Below are 14,809 nucleotides of genomic sequence, written 5' to 3' on the forward strand. Positions count from 1 at the left end.
TATGTGCACGTGAAAGACCCCCTCTGGGAGTCCCTCCTTGGGGAGGCGCGCACCCAGTAGGACACTGAGACCGAACTCGCTGTAACTACATGAGGCTTTAATGGCACACAAACACACAAACAACAAAGGAGCGCTCAAGCCAGCATGCTGGGGTCAAAACTCATGCACCGCGCAGGGGGCAGGGGAGTTCGACCCCGGCCCAAACTTTTTACAGGCTTATAAAGGCAAAAACCACAAACCAAAAGTGGGGAGCCAAAAGAATTTGCGCGGTTACACATGATTGGCTTATTTAAATGTTGGCGGGGTGATTTCAAATTAACAGGGTAGTATGTGCCGGCTAAGGTGTAGGGAGGCACAAGGGCTTGGGACTTCTCGAGGTCAGCAGAACACCTGGTCAATGTATGATTTATGGGGGGCTATAGGGAGGCGCCGCCCGGGAGGCGCCATCCTGCCAGATGGCCATTTGGTCCGTCCTGATAGCCCTGGCTAGTTCCTGCATTCTCTTTTTTATCTTTTATGGCTGGACATTCTTAGCTACAGGGTGGGTTTGGCTGTGCCTGGACCCGCCTGGGTCTATTCTTCAGCCCTGAATTTCTTGAACTTAGATACCACAATGCTATAAGACCCAAAATTATAAGTTTTTGCTCTTCACACGTGGGGTCGGGGAGAGGGGTGTGTTTGAGTACAGTGCCTGTGGAGGCCAGAAGAAGGTGTCAGGTCCCCTGGAGTTAGAGTTCCAGGCAGTTGTGAGCTGACTGCCTACATGCATGCTGGGACCCAAACCTGGGTCCTGGAGAGGAGCAGCACATGTTTCTAAGCACTCAGCTGCCCTCCTCACCACTCAGACATCTCTCCTCACCACTCAGCCGCCCTCCTCACCACTCAGCCGCCCTCCTCACCACTCAGCCGCCCTCCTCACCACTCAGCCACCCTCCTCACCACTCAGCCGCCCTCCTCACCACTCAGCCGCCCTCCTCACCACTCAGACATCTCTCCTCACCACTCAGACATCTCTCCTCTCCACTCAGACATCTCTCCTCACCACTCAGACATCTCTCCTCTCCACTCAGCCCCCTCCTCACCACTCAGACATCTCTCCTCACCACTCAGCTGCCCTCCTCACCACTCAGCCACCCTCCTCACCACTCAGCCGCCCTCCTCACCACTCAGACATCTCTCCTCTCCACTCAGCCCCCTCCTCACCACTCAGACATCTCTCCTCACCACTCAGCTACCCTCCTCACCACTCAGACATCTCTCCTCTCCACTCAGCCCCCTCCTCACCACTCAGACATCTCTCCTCACCACTCAGCCGCCCTCCTCACCACTCAGACATCTCTCCTCTCCACTCAGCCCCCTCCTCACCACTCAGACATCTCTCCTCACCACTCAGACATCTCTCCTCTCCACTCAGCCCCCTCCTCACCACTCAGACATCTCTCCTCACCACTCAGCCGCCCTCCTCACCACTCAGACATCCCTCCTCACCACTCAGCCGCCCTCCTCACCACTCAGCCGCCCCCCTCACCACTCAGCCCCCTCCTCACCACTCAGACATCTCTCCTCACCACTCAGCCTCCCTCCTCACCACTCAGCCCCCTCCTCACCACTCAGACATCTCTCCTCACCACTCAGACATCTCTCCTCTCCACTCAGCCCCCTCCTCACCACTCAGACATCTCTCCTCACCACTCAGACATCTCTCCTCTCCACTCAGCCCCCTCCTCACCACTCAGACATCTCTCCTCACCACTCAGCTGCCCTCCTCACCACTCAGCTGCCCTCCTCACCACTCAGCTGCCCTCCTCACCACTCAGCCGCCCTCCTCTCCACTCAGCCGCCTCTCCAGCCCTTCTCTGCTTTCAGTCTAAGGCAGCAAAGCTTGTAACAAGGAGAACAAATGGCAGCAGCCAGGCTTCATAGCCTAGCCTGTCTTCTTTCTTATATATATCATATTTTTGGTATATCTTCTTTTTGTATATATTACTATTTTTTGCTTGTTTTGGTTTTTTTGGGACAGCATCTTACTAGTATCTCTGTCCTGGAACTCACTCTGTAAACCAGGCAGCCTCAAACTCATAGACATCCACCTGCCTCTGCCTCCGGAGTGTGAGGATTAAAGGCCCAGCCTTTAATTTTATTGTAATGTATATGGGCGTTTTGCCTACATGTATGTCTGTGCACCACATGTGTGCCTGGTGCCAGCAGGGCCCAGAAGAGGGTGTCAGACTCCCTGCAAATGGAGCTACAGACAGTTGTGAGCTGCCATATGGGTTCTAGGAGTTGAACCTGTATCCTCTGGAAGAGCAGCCAGTGCTCTTAACCACTGAGCCATCTCCCCAGCTCCCTTACACTGACTATTTTGGAAAGCTGAAGGTAATGTAATGTTGCATGAGTTTGTTTTGTTTATTTTGGAGGCAGAGGCTGGTCTCTCATTATGTATTCCACACTGTCCTCGAAACCTGCCTCAGCTCTCCAAGTGCTGGGATCATAGGCATGAGCTATACCTGGCTGGGATCATAGGCTTGTGCTATACCTGGCTAACACCGTGATCTTCCTGCTCAGGCTCAACAGGGGAAAATTGCTGCTGACGAAGAGGACATTGGGGACGACAGTCAGTTTATGATGCTAGCCAAGAAAGTCACAGCCAAAGCACTGCAGAAGAATGGTGAGCTCTTCCTTCTTTTATGTCTGGCAGCTTGGATCGTGAGTGCTGGTGCCTTGGAGGGGACTCTAACCTTCAGGGACTGTGGCAGCTAACATAAGCCATTCTGTAATACTGTCTTAAAGGAGCCATTGAGGTGAGGAGAGGCAGACGTTGTCTCTTAGCTGTTGGTCAGTAGAAACTGTACTTGGGTTTATGTAGCTGTTTTGGCTCAAGTGTTGAGGCTTGGCCGGTGAATTGTGGCTTCTCTCTGAGTTGCCCAGGATTTATCCGCTCAGTTATTAGGGCTGGCATCTGAACATTGGTGTACCAACCTGCAGAACCATTTCTCTCATAGTACTCCACAGCACCAACGACTGTTTTCTCTTACATTAGTCTTTGTTCATGATTAACTGACAAGCTCAGCTTCATTGTTTCCTTAGTGACACTTGCTATAGTCTTAAAGTCATGAGTATAAAATAAACAAGAGTTCTTAGCTTGTTAAATATAGCAGGAATTATACCCAGCTTTGCCCAGAACACTTCTTTCTGTGTTTTCTTTCCAGCCAGTCATACTGTGGTTGTTCAGGAATCAAAGTCTGTGCTCAGAAACCCTTTTGAAACCATCAGACCAGGAGGTGCTCACCAGGTTAGTTGGGACTATGTCAATCTGACATCATGGTCTGCAGATCAGTCTGTCGTCCAGGGAGGGGGGCGCACACAGGGCGTGGGGGGTCAGTCAGGACGTGCAGATCAGTCTGTCGTCCAGGGAGGGGGGCGCACACAGGGCGTGGGGGGTCAGTCAGGACGTGCAGATCAGTCTGTCGTCCAGGGAGCGGGGTATACACAGGACGTGGGAGGTCTTGCGTAGGTGGAAATGCATCCCCTCAGTACCAGGGTCAGGGTGGGCGGCCAGGGATAGACGCCCTTCTTCTTGTTGGCATTGTGGTTTGATAGCAGGTAACTTCTCTCTTCAGCTGAAGACAGGCTCCCTGCTAAACCAGCCCAAAGCTGTGCTCCAAAAACTTGCTGCCCTGTCTGACCTCAACCCCAGCGCTCCCCGAAACTCAAGGAACTTTGTCTTTCATACACTTTCTCCCACCAAGGCAGAGGCAGCAAAGGACTCATCTAAGCCTCAGGTGGGATTATATGTGGGACTTCCCAGATAGACTTTACTTGTGGGGATTTGTTTTTTAAAGATTAGTTTGTATTTTACCTACATATATGTACATGCACTAAGTGTGTGTCTGGTACCTGGGGGGAGGGGGGGGGGAGAAGAGGGTGCCAGATCCCCTGGGACTGGAGTTACAGACAGCTGTTAAGCTGTGGGTGCTGGAAACAGAATCTGGTTCTCTGCCAGAAGAGTAAGTGCCTAAACCATTGAGCCATCTCTGCAGTCCCAGAATTGTGTGTTGTATTTTTAAAAAACGTATGTGTGAGTGAGTGAGTGGGTGTGGGGGGGGGGGTGGGGAGGTGGGTGTGTATGTGAGGGTGTGTGTGGGGGTGGGGGTGTGTGATGGTTTAGTGGGTAAGAGCACTTACTGTGCAAGCGTGAGGATCTGAGCTGAATCTTAGCACATACAAACGGCAGGCATAGCTGTATGGTTGTGCAATTCTATAACCTGAACATCGGGCAGAGAGAAGCTGCTGGCCAGCTATCCTAGCTGAAGTGTGTAACTTTGTGGTCAGAGACAGACTGTCTTAAAGGAACCCGTCAGAGAGCAATGGAGGAAGATGCCAATGTCCTCCAGCCTCCACGTGCATGCACATGAATACATCACACACACCCAAAAAAATAAAATAAAATGAAGTAAAAATTCTTATCTAACAGCTGCTATGGTGTTAGAATGTTTCACGTCTCAAGAATTTATAGCGGAGTTGCTGCTCCAATGGACAATCAGCTCATCAGCTTTTAAATTCGCCTTCAAACTTTGTTTTTTGTCTGTTAGTCATCTGTGCTTTAACTGAGATGCTAAAGAACTCACTGAAGGAAAGCACTTGTGTGTGTCTTGACTCCGTCTGTGTTCTCTCTAGGTCAGAAGAAGGGGACTGTCGTCAATGATGTCACCGTCTCCTAAGCGGCTAAAGACAAACGGAAGCAGTCCAGGGCCAAAGCGAAGCATCTTCAGATACTTGGAAAGCTAACGCCATCCAGGATGCCAGTGTCTGTGGAAAGTACTCAGAGTAGGTCTGGCGGGGAGGGTGGGACTGCTGTTTCCGCCGATGACCTCCCCTTCCCTCAGAATCAACTCGTAATGAGCCGAGCTTCCCTTCTCCCCACACAGCTCTCAGCAGCACTCTTCTCTCCTAGTGTTATTTTTCAGTTTGGCCACCAATCTCAGCACAACAGAGTGCCCAGCATCGACTTACAGAATAATTGAAGTCTCACTTCTTCCGTTAAGCACTTGACATTTTTTCCTAGCAGTTTCCTGGGTTGACACCACTTTCAAGTCAAGGTGTTCAGAGGAAGAAGAAAGTGTGGCATTATAGAAAATTGCAGAAAGCACTGAAAGCCAGCCTGGGATGAGGCTCCCACAGCCACACGGCCCTTAACACAGTACCAGGCCGAGAAGCACGCACCCAGCTGTTGCATCGTCCTGTTCCTTCTGTGTCATGTAAACTTCTAGTCTTGATCTCTGATTAACCTTCATCGCCTTTGACATAAGGACTCAAGCTGGTACCTAGTTGAGAAAGAGGTTATCCCTCCCTTTCTGCACCTTCCCCAGGACTAGAGTTTCAACTTAAAGCATTTGTTCCAGAGCCTCCCTCCCTTCTGCAGAAACCTGACCACTATTTATTGCTGCTTTGGGGCCGAGTTTCTTGCCCTGACCATCAGAGGACATTTTAATATTTCATCACTAATATTGAGAGCAGACCAGTAGAATTTAATAAAAACGTTGAAGAGAACTGCTATTAGTCGCTTTCTTTGGCTTTCAGAAACATAGGCCAGTTCTCTTCTATCAGAGCAGAATTCAGTGCTGCTTTGCAAAAACCATGGCAGGTGAACGTTGGCTTCAGTGTCGAAAGCTGAGCGTGAGAAGTTGGATGAGGTTGTGTCCGTCCTTTATTGAGAGACATAAAGCAGCCTGTTCGACTGATGAGATTAAGATGTAGGTTTTCTGTTAGGTGCTGGGGCTTTTGGTTTGGGTTTTTCTAATACTCAGGATGCTGACTTGGACAGAACATACATTTGTATATTTGTAATCTTGTAATGGGAGAAATGTGTACAAAGCTGTTTTAATATGTATGTAGGTTTTCAATAAATCTCATTGCCTTGTGGGCAGGATTTGCTGTCCAGCTCTAGTGGTCATTTCTTCGGTCAGTGCCTAAGGTGAGAGAGGGTTTCATTTTCAGGATGCTCCCTCCCGGGAACTCTGCGACCAGCGTAGAGGGTGCTGCAGCTGCCCCTCACTGGCTTCTCCATCCCCAGGAAGTGATCAGACAACCCACTCAGTGGTCTGAACTCAGAGCTGCTCATGTGGAGAGACTTCATACATTCTACCTCCTCGGAGAGACACTTCCCTTGGCTGGCCTCCGTGTACTTCAGTGTTACTCTGGATCCGAGGTGATAGTTATTGCTGCTCTCTCAGTGTTATCAAAAGCACCTAATATAGGCACCCCTCATCCCCCTGAGCACGCTGAGGGCCTTGCCTAGGCTGAGCAGGCATTCCAGCCTTTCCACATGCTCTCCTTGGGAGAAATGAAAAAAAAAAAGAACTGACCACTAAATAGAAGACAATCAGGAGCTGGAGAGATGGCTCAGTGGTTAGAGCACTGGCTGCTCTTCCAGAGGTCCTGAGTTCAATTCCCAGCATCCACATGATGGCTCACAGCCATCTGTAATGGGGTCTGACACCCTCTTCTGGTGTGTCTGAAGAGAAAAATCAGTACCTGGGAAATAAATTGCTTTTCTGAGTTTCTGGGTAAATGCATTCTATTTTCTTACTCTTGCTGCATCTCATGTATTTTGTTTCTGTGTATGTGTGCATGTGTATGCTTGTGTGTATGTGTAGACACACATGGAGGAATAAGAGGATAATATGCAAATGTTAGTTTTCTCCTTCCACCATATAAGCCTTGGGGATTGAACCCATGAAGTTTGGCTGCAAGTGCCTTTACCTGTTGAGCCGTTTTCTATTTGGTCTGTGTGTTCCCAGAATAATGCCCCAGAGACTTTGTGTTTGAATAAATGCCTAGGCCATAAGCCTGGGCTTGTTCCTCCACTAGCTCATAACTTAAGGAACCCTTTTATTCTAGTCTATGTGTGCCACATAGTTAGTTACCTCTCCTCAGCTTCAGGTGTCTGTCTCCTACAGAGACCCCACGCCTAACTCTATCCCAGAGTTCCTTTCGCCCTCCTATTTTCTGCCTCAGCTAATAGGTGCTTCCATACAGTGCACAAGAAGTTCTCGCTACACTTTAGAGAAGAAAAAAATGTAGTCTTTAACTATAGGTCACTTTTCACTATGAAAATATACCTGCCAGGGATTGAAGCGATTCTGCCTGACCATTGTCCAGGGTGTTGAGCCACCAGCTTCTGTCCTTCTGACTCCTCGTAGGACTCAGCTTCGCCATCTTGGAAATTACCTATTAGAAGGAATTAGAGCCTAAGCCTAAGTCAGTATCCTTTGTCTCTTCCTCATTGTATACGAAATTAGGGGCAGGCAGTATTGAAGTCATTTAATCCAGTTTCTATCTTATCTAACCACTTCAGTCCACAGTTGTATAAACTATGTAGACTCTTCCTATAAAGTATCAAATTATGTTCCCCAGATCTCTGGAGGCCAAGCCTCTCAGATCTCCGTAAGATCCCCTGACATTCCAACTTCTCTGTAAACTCCCTGGTTTAAGATTTTTTTTTTTCTTTGTTGTTGCTGGGTGTTTTTTGTTTTGTTTTGAGACAAGATTTCTTTGTGTAGTCCTGGCTAGCCTGGAACTTGGCTCTGAAGTCTAGGCTGGCCTCAAACTCACACAGATCTACCTGTCTCTGCCTCTCCGCCTCCTAAATACTGGGATTAAAGGCGTGTGCCAGGCCGGTCGTGGTGGCGCACACCTTTAATCCCAGCACTCGGGAGGCAGAGGCAGGTGGATTTCTGAGTTCAAGGCCAGCCTGGTCTACAAAGTGAGTTCCAGGACAGCCAGGGCTATACAGAGAAACCCTGTCTCACAGGAGCTACAACAAACATTTCATTGAACTGGAAGCTCAGACTTCCCCCTGGTCATTTTGGGCTTCTAATGCCCTTAAACCAACAGGCTAAAAAAGGAATAACAGTGTTAGGAGGGGTAGATCCAGATTACCATGGGGAAATTGGATTACCTCTTCACAATGGTGGTAAGCAAGATTATGTCTGGAGTGCAGGAGATCCCTTAGGGCGTCTCTTAGTACTACCATGTCCTGTGATTAAAGTCAATGGGAAACTACAACAGCCTAATCCAAGCAGGATGACAAAGGACGCAGACCCATCAGGAATGAAGGTATGGGTCAATCCTCCAGGTCAAGCTCCACACCTGCTTAAAAGTTCATTTCTAATGCTTTAGAGGCTGCTCTTCCAGAGTTGAGTTCAGATCCCTGTAGCCATGTCATGTGGCTCACAGTTGCCTGTAACTCCACCTCCAGGGGAATTCACACACACACACCCCATGCACTCTCATGCACAAACTCACCCTAACACATAATTATTAAAATAATAAATATAAATCTTGAAGAAATAGTTATCGCTGTTCCCCTGCCCTTCAGGTAGGAAGAATGAAGAGCATTCTTGTCCTTTGCCAGGCCTTTCTCTAGCTTCTTTCTTAGAACTTGTATCTGGAATCAGCTCGCCTATTCCCGCTCTGCAGCCAGGGCTGTGCTCTTAACTTCAGCTTCTTCCCAGGTACTGCAGTAGTCTCCTGATGTCCCCACTTCTGCTTTTGCTTCTCTTGCATCCAATCTACATAGCAGCCAGAAGGTGACCTTTACACATACATAATGTGTGCAGGATGCACTGTCTTAACTTAAACCTCTCCCCAGGGAGGGTTGGTGTTCACGGGCAGGGGATTTGCTTAACAGGCACAGGTTTGGGGTTCAATCCCTAACCACAAAAACAAGCTTTGAATGCCTATAATCCTAGCACTCAATAGGCAGAGGCAGGAGGATTGCCATAAATTAGAAGTAGCTGCAGGGGACTGTAATAGTGAAACCCTGTGTAAACGAGGCTGGGGAGATTGGCTCAGCAGTTAAGAGCATTGGCTGCTCATCTACAGGTCCTGAGTTCAATTCCCAGCAACCACATGGTGGCTCAGAACCCTTTATAATGAGATCTGATGCCCTCATGTGGCTCAGAACCCTTTATAATGAGATCTGATGCCCTCTTTTGTCTGAATCTGACTCTCTCTTCTGTCATGCAGGAATACATGCAAACAGAGTACTCATATACATACATACATACATACATACATACATACGTGTAAATTTTTTTTTTTAGTTTTTGTTTGTTTTTTGTTTGGTTTTTTTTTTTTTTTTTTTTAGTTTTTTTCGAGACAGGGTTTCTCTGTGTAGCCCTGGCTGTCCTGGAACTCACTCTATAGACCAGGCTGGCCTCGAACTCAGAAATCCGCCTGCCTCTGCCTCCCAAGTGCTGGGATTAAAGGCGTGCGCCACCACTAACCTGCTAATCAGGCTCAGCAGTTAAGAACACTTCATGAGTTTGGTTCCCAGCACCCACATGCCGGCTGTGAACTACCTAAGCCATCAGTCAGGTCTCCTGTTTTTGTATTTTTGAGGTAAGAATGTAACAGTATAGCCCAATATAGCTGGCCTAGACTCGCTGTGTAGCTTTGGCTAGCTTTAAACTTACTGCACTCCTCTCTTAGCCTCCACAGTGTCAGGATAAGGGTGTGAGCCACCATGCCTGGCTGGCTTACAAAGCTTTCCAGTGTAGGATGGAGTAGTAGAGATGACTGTGAGACTCTAGCTTACAAGTGGTGTGACCTTAGATTAAATCATTCTCTAGACTTTACCCAGCAACCAGAGGATGCTCATGGACACTAACTATGCAGCTCACTGGGCTATGGTTGGTCTAAAGGTATAATGGAATGTGGCATGATTATACATATTTAACACTGCATATCTAACACGCTGCTCAGGAAGGGCTAGGGCTGATGCCTGGGTGCGCTGTGGGTAGAGGAAGCCACCCTCAGCAAAGCTCTTCAGTCTCCCAGCCCATGGGGCTGATCCAGCAGCCAATGACAGTGCTGTATTGAATCATTGACAGGTGTAGGAATGGAGGCCTATGGGTATTGCCAGGGCTCTCCCAGTGAACCAGGGAGATAGGCCTGGCTTTGTGTGTAGCTGGCGTCAGTCTCCCAACCTTTTGAGAACAAGGCAGTCTCTTAGTTGTAGCATCTTAGTTTTACCCGTGGCCCGCCAGTCCCCTCTTTCTTCCCATCTTCTCTCACCTTAAAGGTTTTTCATTTTCAGTGTATTGATCTCGTCCTTCCCTGCGGTGGGGTACATAATGAGAAGAGGCTTCTGAAGTAGCCACAGCCTAAGGGTGATTGGAGGAAGCTTTGGGGTCGAACACTTGGGTTCTTTGCTAATGTTCAGATGAAACACTGCATGTGGTGGGTTTTCTTATGACTGGTGGTCTAGCAGGCCAGCAGTGGGGTGACAGAGCTGCCCCTGGCTCCAGGCTGGGGAAGTACTGGGCCCAGTCCAGAGGGTTGAAAGTGTTGGGGCCTGGTTGGGCATGCACTGTGCTTTGGGCTTTTCAGCCCCCTCTTTTTCTCAGAGGCTGAGAGAAGGGGGGAAAGCTGTTTGTTCGCCCCTCTCTTTGTTTGTCTTGTCTAATTTAACTTACGTTATTTATCAAAAAGACAGGTTATTTGGAAAACCAGATGGACCCAGGCAAAAATCATCTGGGTTTTCTAAACGTGAAAAATTAGGTTCTGGGAGCCCAGGAGGGAAGACTCTGTGTGTGTGTGTGTGTGTGTGTGTGTGTGTGTGTGTGTGTGTGTGTAGTGAGGAGGAGAGAAGTATTGAGTAAATGTCTCCAGTCATTTTCAGAAAGAAATTATAATATCCCTCCCCTCGTCTTAATTGAAACTAAAATGAGGAAACTACTTGCTGTTGATGCCTGGGTGTGCTGAAAGGTTCTGGTTTTGTTTTTTGAGATGGTCTCCTGTGTAGCCCAGGCTAGCCTCACACTCCCACACCTGCCTCTGCTTCCCAAGTTCTGGATTTACAAAGGCACACTACCAGGGTCGGAAAGGCTTAATTGACCAAGAATGAAAACAAGTCAGGGCTGTCACAGCAGCAGCTGATGGCTTTCTTTCCCCAGTCTTTGTCATATTATACAGAACAGAGAGATCAGCGAGAGATACAGGGAGCTGAGGGGTTTCTGGAATGCAGACCCTTGCTTCCTCCTGGCTGTCAGTGACTTATGCCAGTCTGTGGCTCTCTTACCTTTGGGAAGTGGCACTGTTAGGAAAGAGCTGAAGCCAGGGCCTGTGGAACAGAGCTCTTAGCTACAGCCGAGGCTATGCTCTGACTGCAAACCTCAAACCATCCTATTCAGAGGGCACACACAGGCAGAACAGAGCCAAGGCCTTTTGTGGCCTGAAGAATCCTTGACAGCAGAAATAACACTTGTCCCATTGTGAGTATCATTTTTTAAAGTGTCATTGGACTGTGAAAGCCACTTAATAACTTGATCTCATCTGAATAATCTGACTTAATGCTCGCTCCACAGTTGTGAGGATTAAATAGAAAAAATGGAAATTGTCTGCCTCCAGGCCTGGCCCAGGAAATCTCAGTGAATGGTAGCTGGGTGAATGAGTTCACAATCTAAATATTAAGCTCGCCTGAGCGTCCCCAAGGCTCAGAGCATAGCAGGCCAGTAACTGGGACTGATACACTGTCCCGCTGAGCCTGGAGCCCAGAGCTTGTAGCTCAAGCTGAACCTATGGTCGATTTAACACGTTTGGTGAGCAGCTCTGGTGTGTGGGGTGAACCCATCCCTAAAAGCTTTACTGCTGGGAACTTTCTGAGGACAGCTTCCTGTGTTCACCCTTTGAGACTTGTCTCAGCCACAGGGCACCCTGCAAGGTCCGGTCTCTTTCCACACCACCTTGCAGTGGTGACAGGGTGTATAAAGGCATGGCCGCTCAGATCAGGTAGGGACAACTCAGAAGAGCCATTCTAAGCTCTGAGCTCCTATGGGGACCTGAGACTGCCACAGGCTTAAGTTACCACCCAGCTTCCTTTGCCTGATCCTGTTTCTTTCCTGTTTTCACGGCTACTGAGCCCAATATCTCACTGGGAACTGGGGTTGCCTGTTGGTGTGCTTGATGTAGAGTCTCATGTTGCCTGGGCTGGCTTGGAACTTACTATAAACTTTTTTAAAAAAAACACTAACTAAGTACACTGTAGTATCCTCAGATACTCCAGAAGAGGGCATCAGATTTCCCTACAGGTGGTTGTGAGCCACCATGTGGTTGCTGGGATTTGAACTCGGGACCTTTGGAAGAACAGGTGGCGCTCTTAACCACTGAGCCATCCCACCAGCCTGGAACTTGCTATAAACTTTTGATCCTCCTTCCTCTGCTCTCTGAGTGCTGGGATTACAGCTTTGCACCATGCACTACCATGCAGGGCTGAGGCATTGCTCTGGTACACCCCCAGTCAAAGAGCAAGGGCACTTTTTTGTTTGTTTGTTTTTGAGATCAAGCTTCACTACACAGACCACGTAGTCTTACAGATCCCCCTAGCTCTACCTCCTGGGTTCTAGGATTAAAGGTTGGTGACTCCATGCCATTGCAAAAAGAACTTCCTAGTAAGCATTCCGAGTGAGTGCTACACTCTGTATCTATCACCTTCGTTCCTGAGGAATTAAAGCTGTGAGGATGTTAGCCTTGGAGGTCACTGGAAAAGGTATGATTTCAGCGTTGGTGGCGTTGAGGGTTCTCTTTTTGCCCACCAGAGGGCAGCAGCCTCTTAGTAATCACCTCATTGAGGCTTCCAGGAAGGGGTCCCATCCTCGTCACTGTGTCCTCTCCCCTGGTGTGTGGGCCCTTCTGAAGGAAGAAAACTTTCTGAGTTCTCTAGGCTTTAGCTTGTCAGTTTCAAGCTCTCTTTGCCTCCAGCACTGAGCATCAATCAGTCTTCCTGTTTTTTCCTCCCCTTCCCAACTGGGCGACCTCCTTGCCTGGGCTCTCCCACCTCTCACTGGGAAGGCCCACAGTAGATTTGTTTTCTGTGTGACAAGGTAATTACAAGCTTGGAGCTCAGAGGCCCAGGGGCCAGTCTGAGGATGGTCACATCAACCTGACACTCCTGTTCTGCTAACATTATTGATTTTTTTTTTTTTTAGTTTTATTTATTATGATTTTTTTAAATGTCTGGCCCTGGTGACATGAGCTATGAAGGCAGGAAGGCAGGTTTGCTTGTCATAATTTTGTTTTTGAAGCTACCGGTCTTGGGGATAGAAAGATGGCTCGGTGGTTGAGAGCACTGAATGTTCTTACAGAGGACCCAGGTTCAATTCTCAGCATCCACAGGGCAGCTCACAACCCTCCTTTGACCCATAATATCAAGTACCAAAGGGTACTTGATATTATGAGATAGGGTTTCAACTATAAAGCCAAACATCAGGCACTCACAGAGGGGACATACATACATGCAGGCAAAATAATTTTTTTAAAAAAAGAAAGAAACTACTTGTCTGACCATCAACATCACCAACACTGAAATCCCATCTTTTCTGATGACCTCCAAGGCTAGCATCCTCAAGGGCTCACAGATTGAATTCCTCAGGAATGAAAAGGGATACAAACGTGACGTTTTATTTATTTATTTATTTATTTATTTATTGGATTGGTTCTTTCCGTGGAGCCCGGGCGACCGTGTCTACCTAGAGCTTACTTTTTTTTTTTTTTTCCAAGACAGGGTTTCTCTGTGTCCTTGAACCCACTCCGTAGACCAGGCTGTCCTCGAACTCAGAAATCCGCCTGCCTCTGCCTCCCAAGTGCTGGAATTAAAGGCGTGTGCCACCACTGCCCGGCGACCTTACCCATTTTTATTATGGTTCTCAATCCCCACCATTTCCAGAGATTCTGCTGCAGGAATGTGAGTTGGCAGAAGAGTGGGGACAGCAAGAACAAAACTTTTGGCTAGCAGCCCGCACTTTACCCAGCGACCCTTTATGGCTTTCCTGCTGCCTATTAGTTTATCTAGATTAAGCCACTCAACACCCTGCTTCTTCCTCTGGCCTACCCTGTGCAGGCAGTTCTAAACCAAGCCACCCTATGCGCCTTGCTTTTTTTTTTTTTTTTTTTTTTGCCCCGCCTTCCCCCCCCCCGTCCTCTCCCCCCCCCTCCCCGCGCCTTGCAATTTTATTTCTTTACTTTAGGGAGGGGAGTATACATGGGTCTCTATAGGCTGTGAGATGGGCACCAGAAGGAACTTGAGGAGACCTGCCTGACCCATTCCATCCCCACCTAGGGCTTCGAGAAGCCTCCCTGACAGGGAAGAGGAACCTCAGGCATTAGGCAGTGAATTATGGGGGTTGGGAGTGAGGTCTCTGAACTTCAGTGATGGTGGTGGGAATTAGCTGAGGCCCAGGGCGATTTGTGGGGCCGCGTTCCCTGGAGCCTGTTTTCTCTGAGCGTGCCAAGAGAATGAATAAATCATTGTTCAGGGGCGGGATGCAGCTGCCGGGCTCCTCCCCTCGGCACATGCCTAACTTCAGCTCCTCCATTGAGGGCTGCTGGAGCAGAGCGCTTTATACACCCAGCTCCCCAAATCCTATTGAGACCTCCCCCTCCGCACGAGCCACTGGCTTCAAGCCCATTCACCATGGCCTTTTGTGCTAGGGGTTAAGTGGTTACATGTGGGGGGCACCCAGAAAGGATCTGTCAGGCCCTGAAACGCTGCACTAATATGGTGCTCTCCTACTGATGAATGGGATGGGTGGAGGAGAGGTGGGCGGCCAGAGGATAGGGTGAGGGAGGTGAGGGAAGGGGATTAGGGAGCCTACAGAAGCAGCTGCTAGGAAGGGGTATGCTTAGGAAGACCGAGCAGGCATCCCCTCCCCTCATTCCTCCTTCTGTTCCGTTTCTCATCTAGCCACTCCCGCTGTGGGCCCTGGGCTGTTCCACAACCTCGGGCTGTGGATTTGACTTCTCTGAT

The 14,809-nt window shown here is 48.8% G+C and overlaps 1 protein-coding gene across 7 annotated transcripts in view; it reads left to right on the forward strand.

Annotated features, from left to right (window-relative positions):
* Positions 1-6,559, forward strand: part of Clspn (claspin) — a 37,577-nt gene extending 31,018 nt beyond the window's left edge. For 3 of the 7 annotated variants that reach the window (XM_011240540.3, XM_011240541.3, XM_006503125.4), the window contains exons 22-25: positions 2,566-2,668; positions 3,210-3,292; positions 3,621-3,782; positions 4,678-5,940. In XM_011240540.3, the coding sequence (XP_011238842.1) occupies positions 2,566-2,668; positions 3,210-3,292; positions 3,621-3,782; positions 4,678-4,788 (459 nt within the window). In that variant the 3' untranslated portion in view covers positions 4,789-5,940. Of the gene's footprint in view, positions 1-2,565; positions 2,669-3,209; positions 3,293-3,620; positions 3,783-4,677; positions 5,941-5,997 lie in introns of those variants that run through there. The other 4 variants (XM_006503124.3, XM_006503123.4, XM_006503122.4 and 1 more) reach the window with 4 other exon arrangements.
* Positions 6,560-14,809: the final 8,250 nt, after the last annotated feature.

The sequence above is a fragment of the Mus musculus genome, chromosome 4 (genome assembly GCF_000001635.26).
Source record: "Mus musculus strain C57BL/6J chromosome 4, GRCm38.p6 C57BL/6J".
Lineage (NCBI taxonomy): Eukaryota > Metazoa > Chordata > Mammalia > Rodentia > Muridae > Mus > Mus musculus.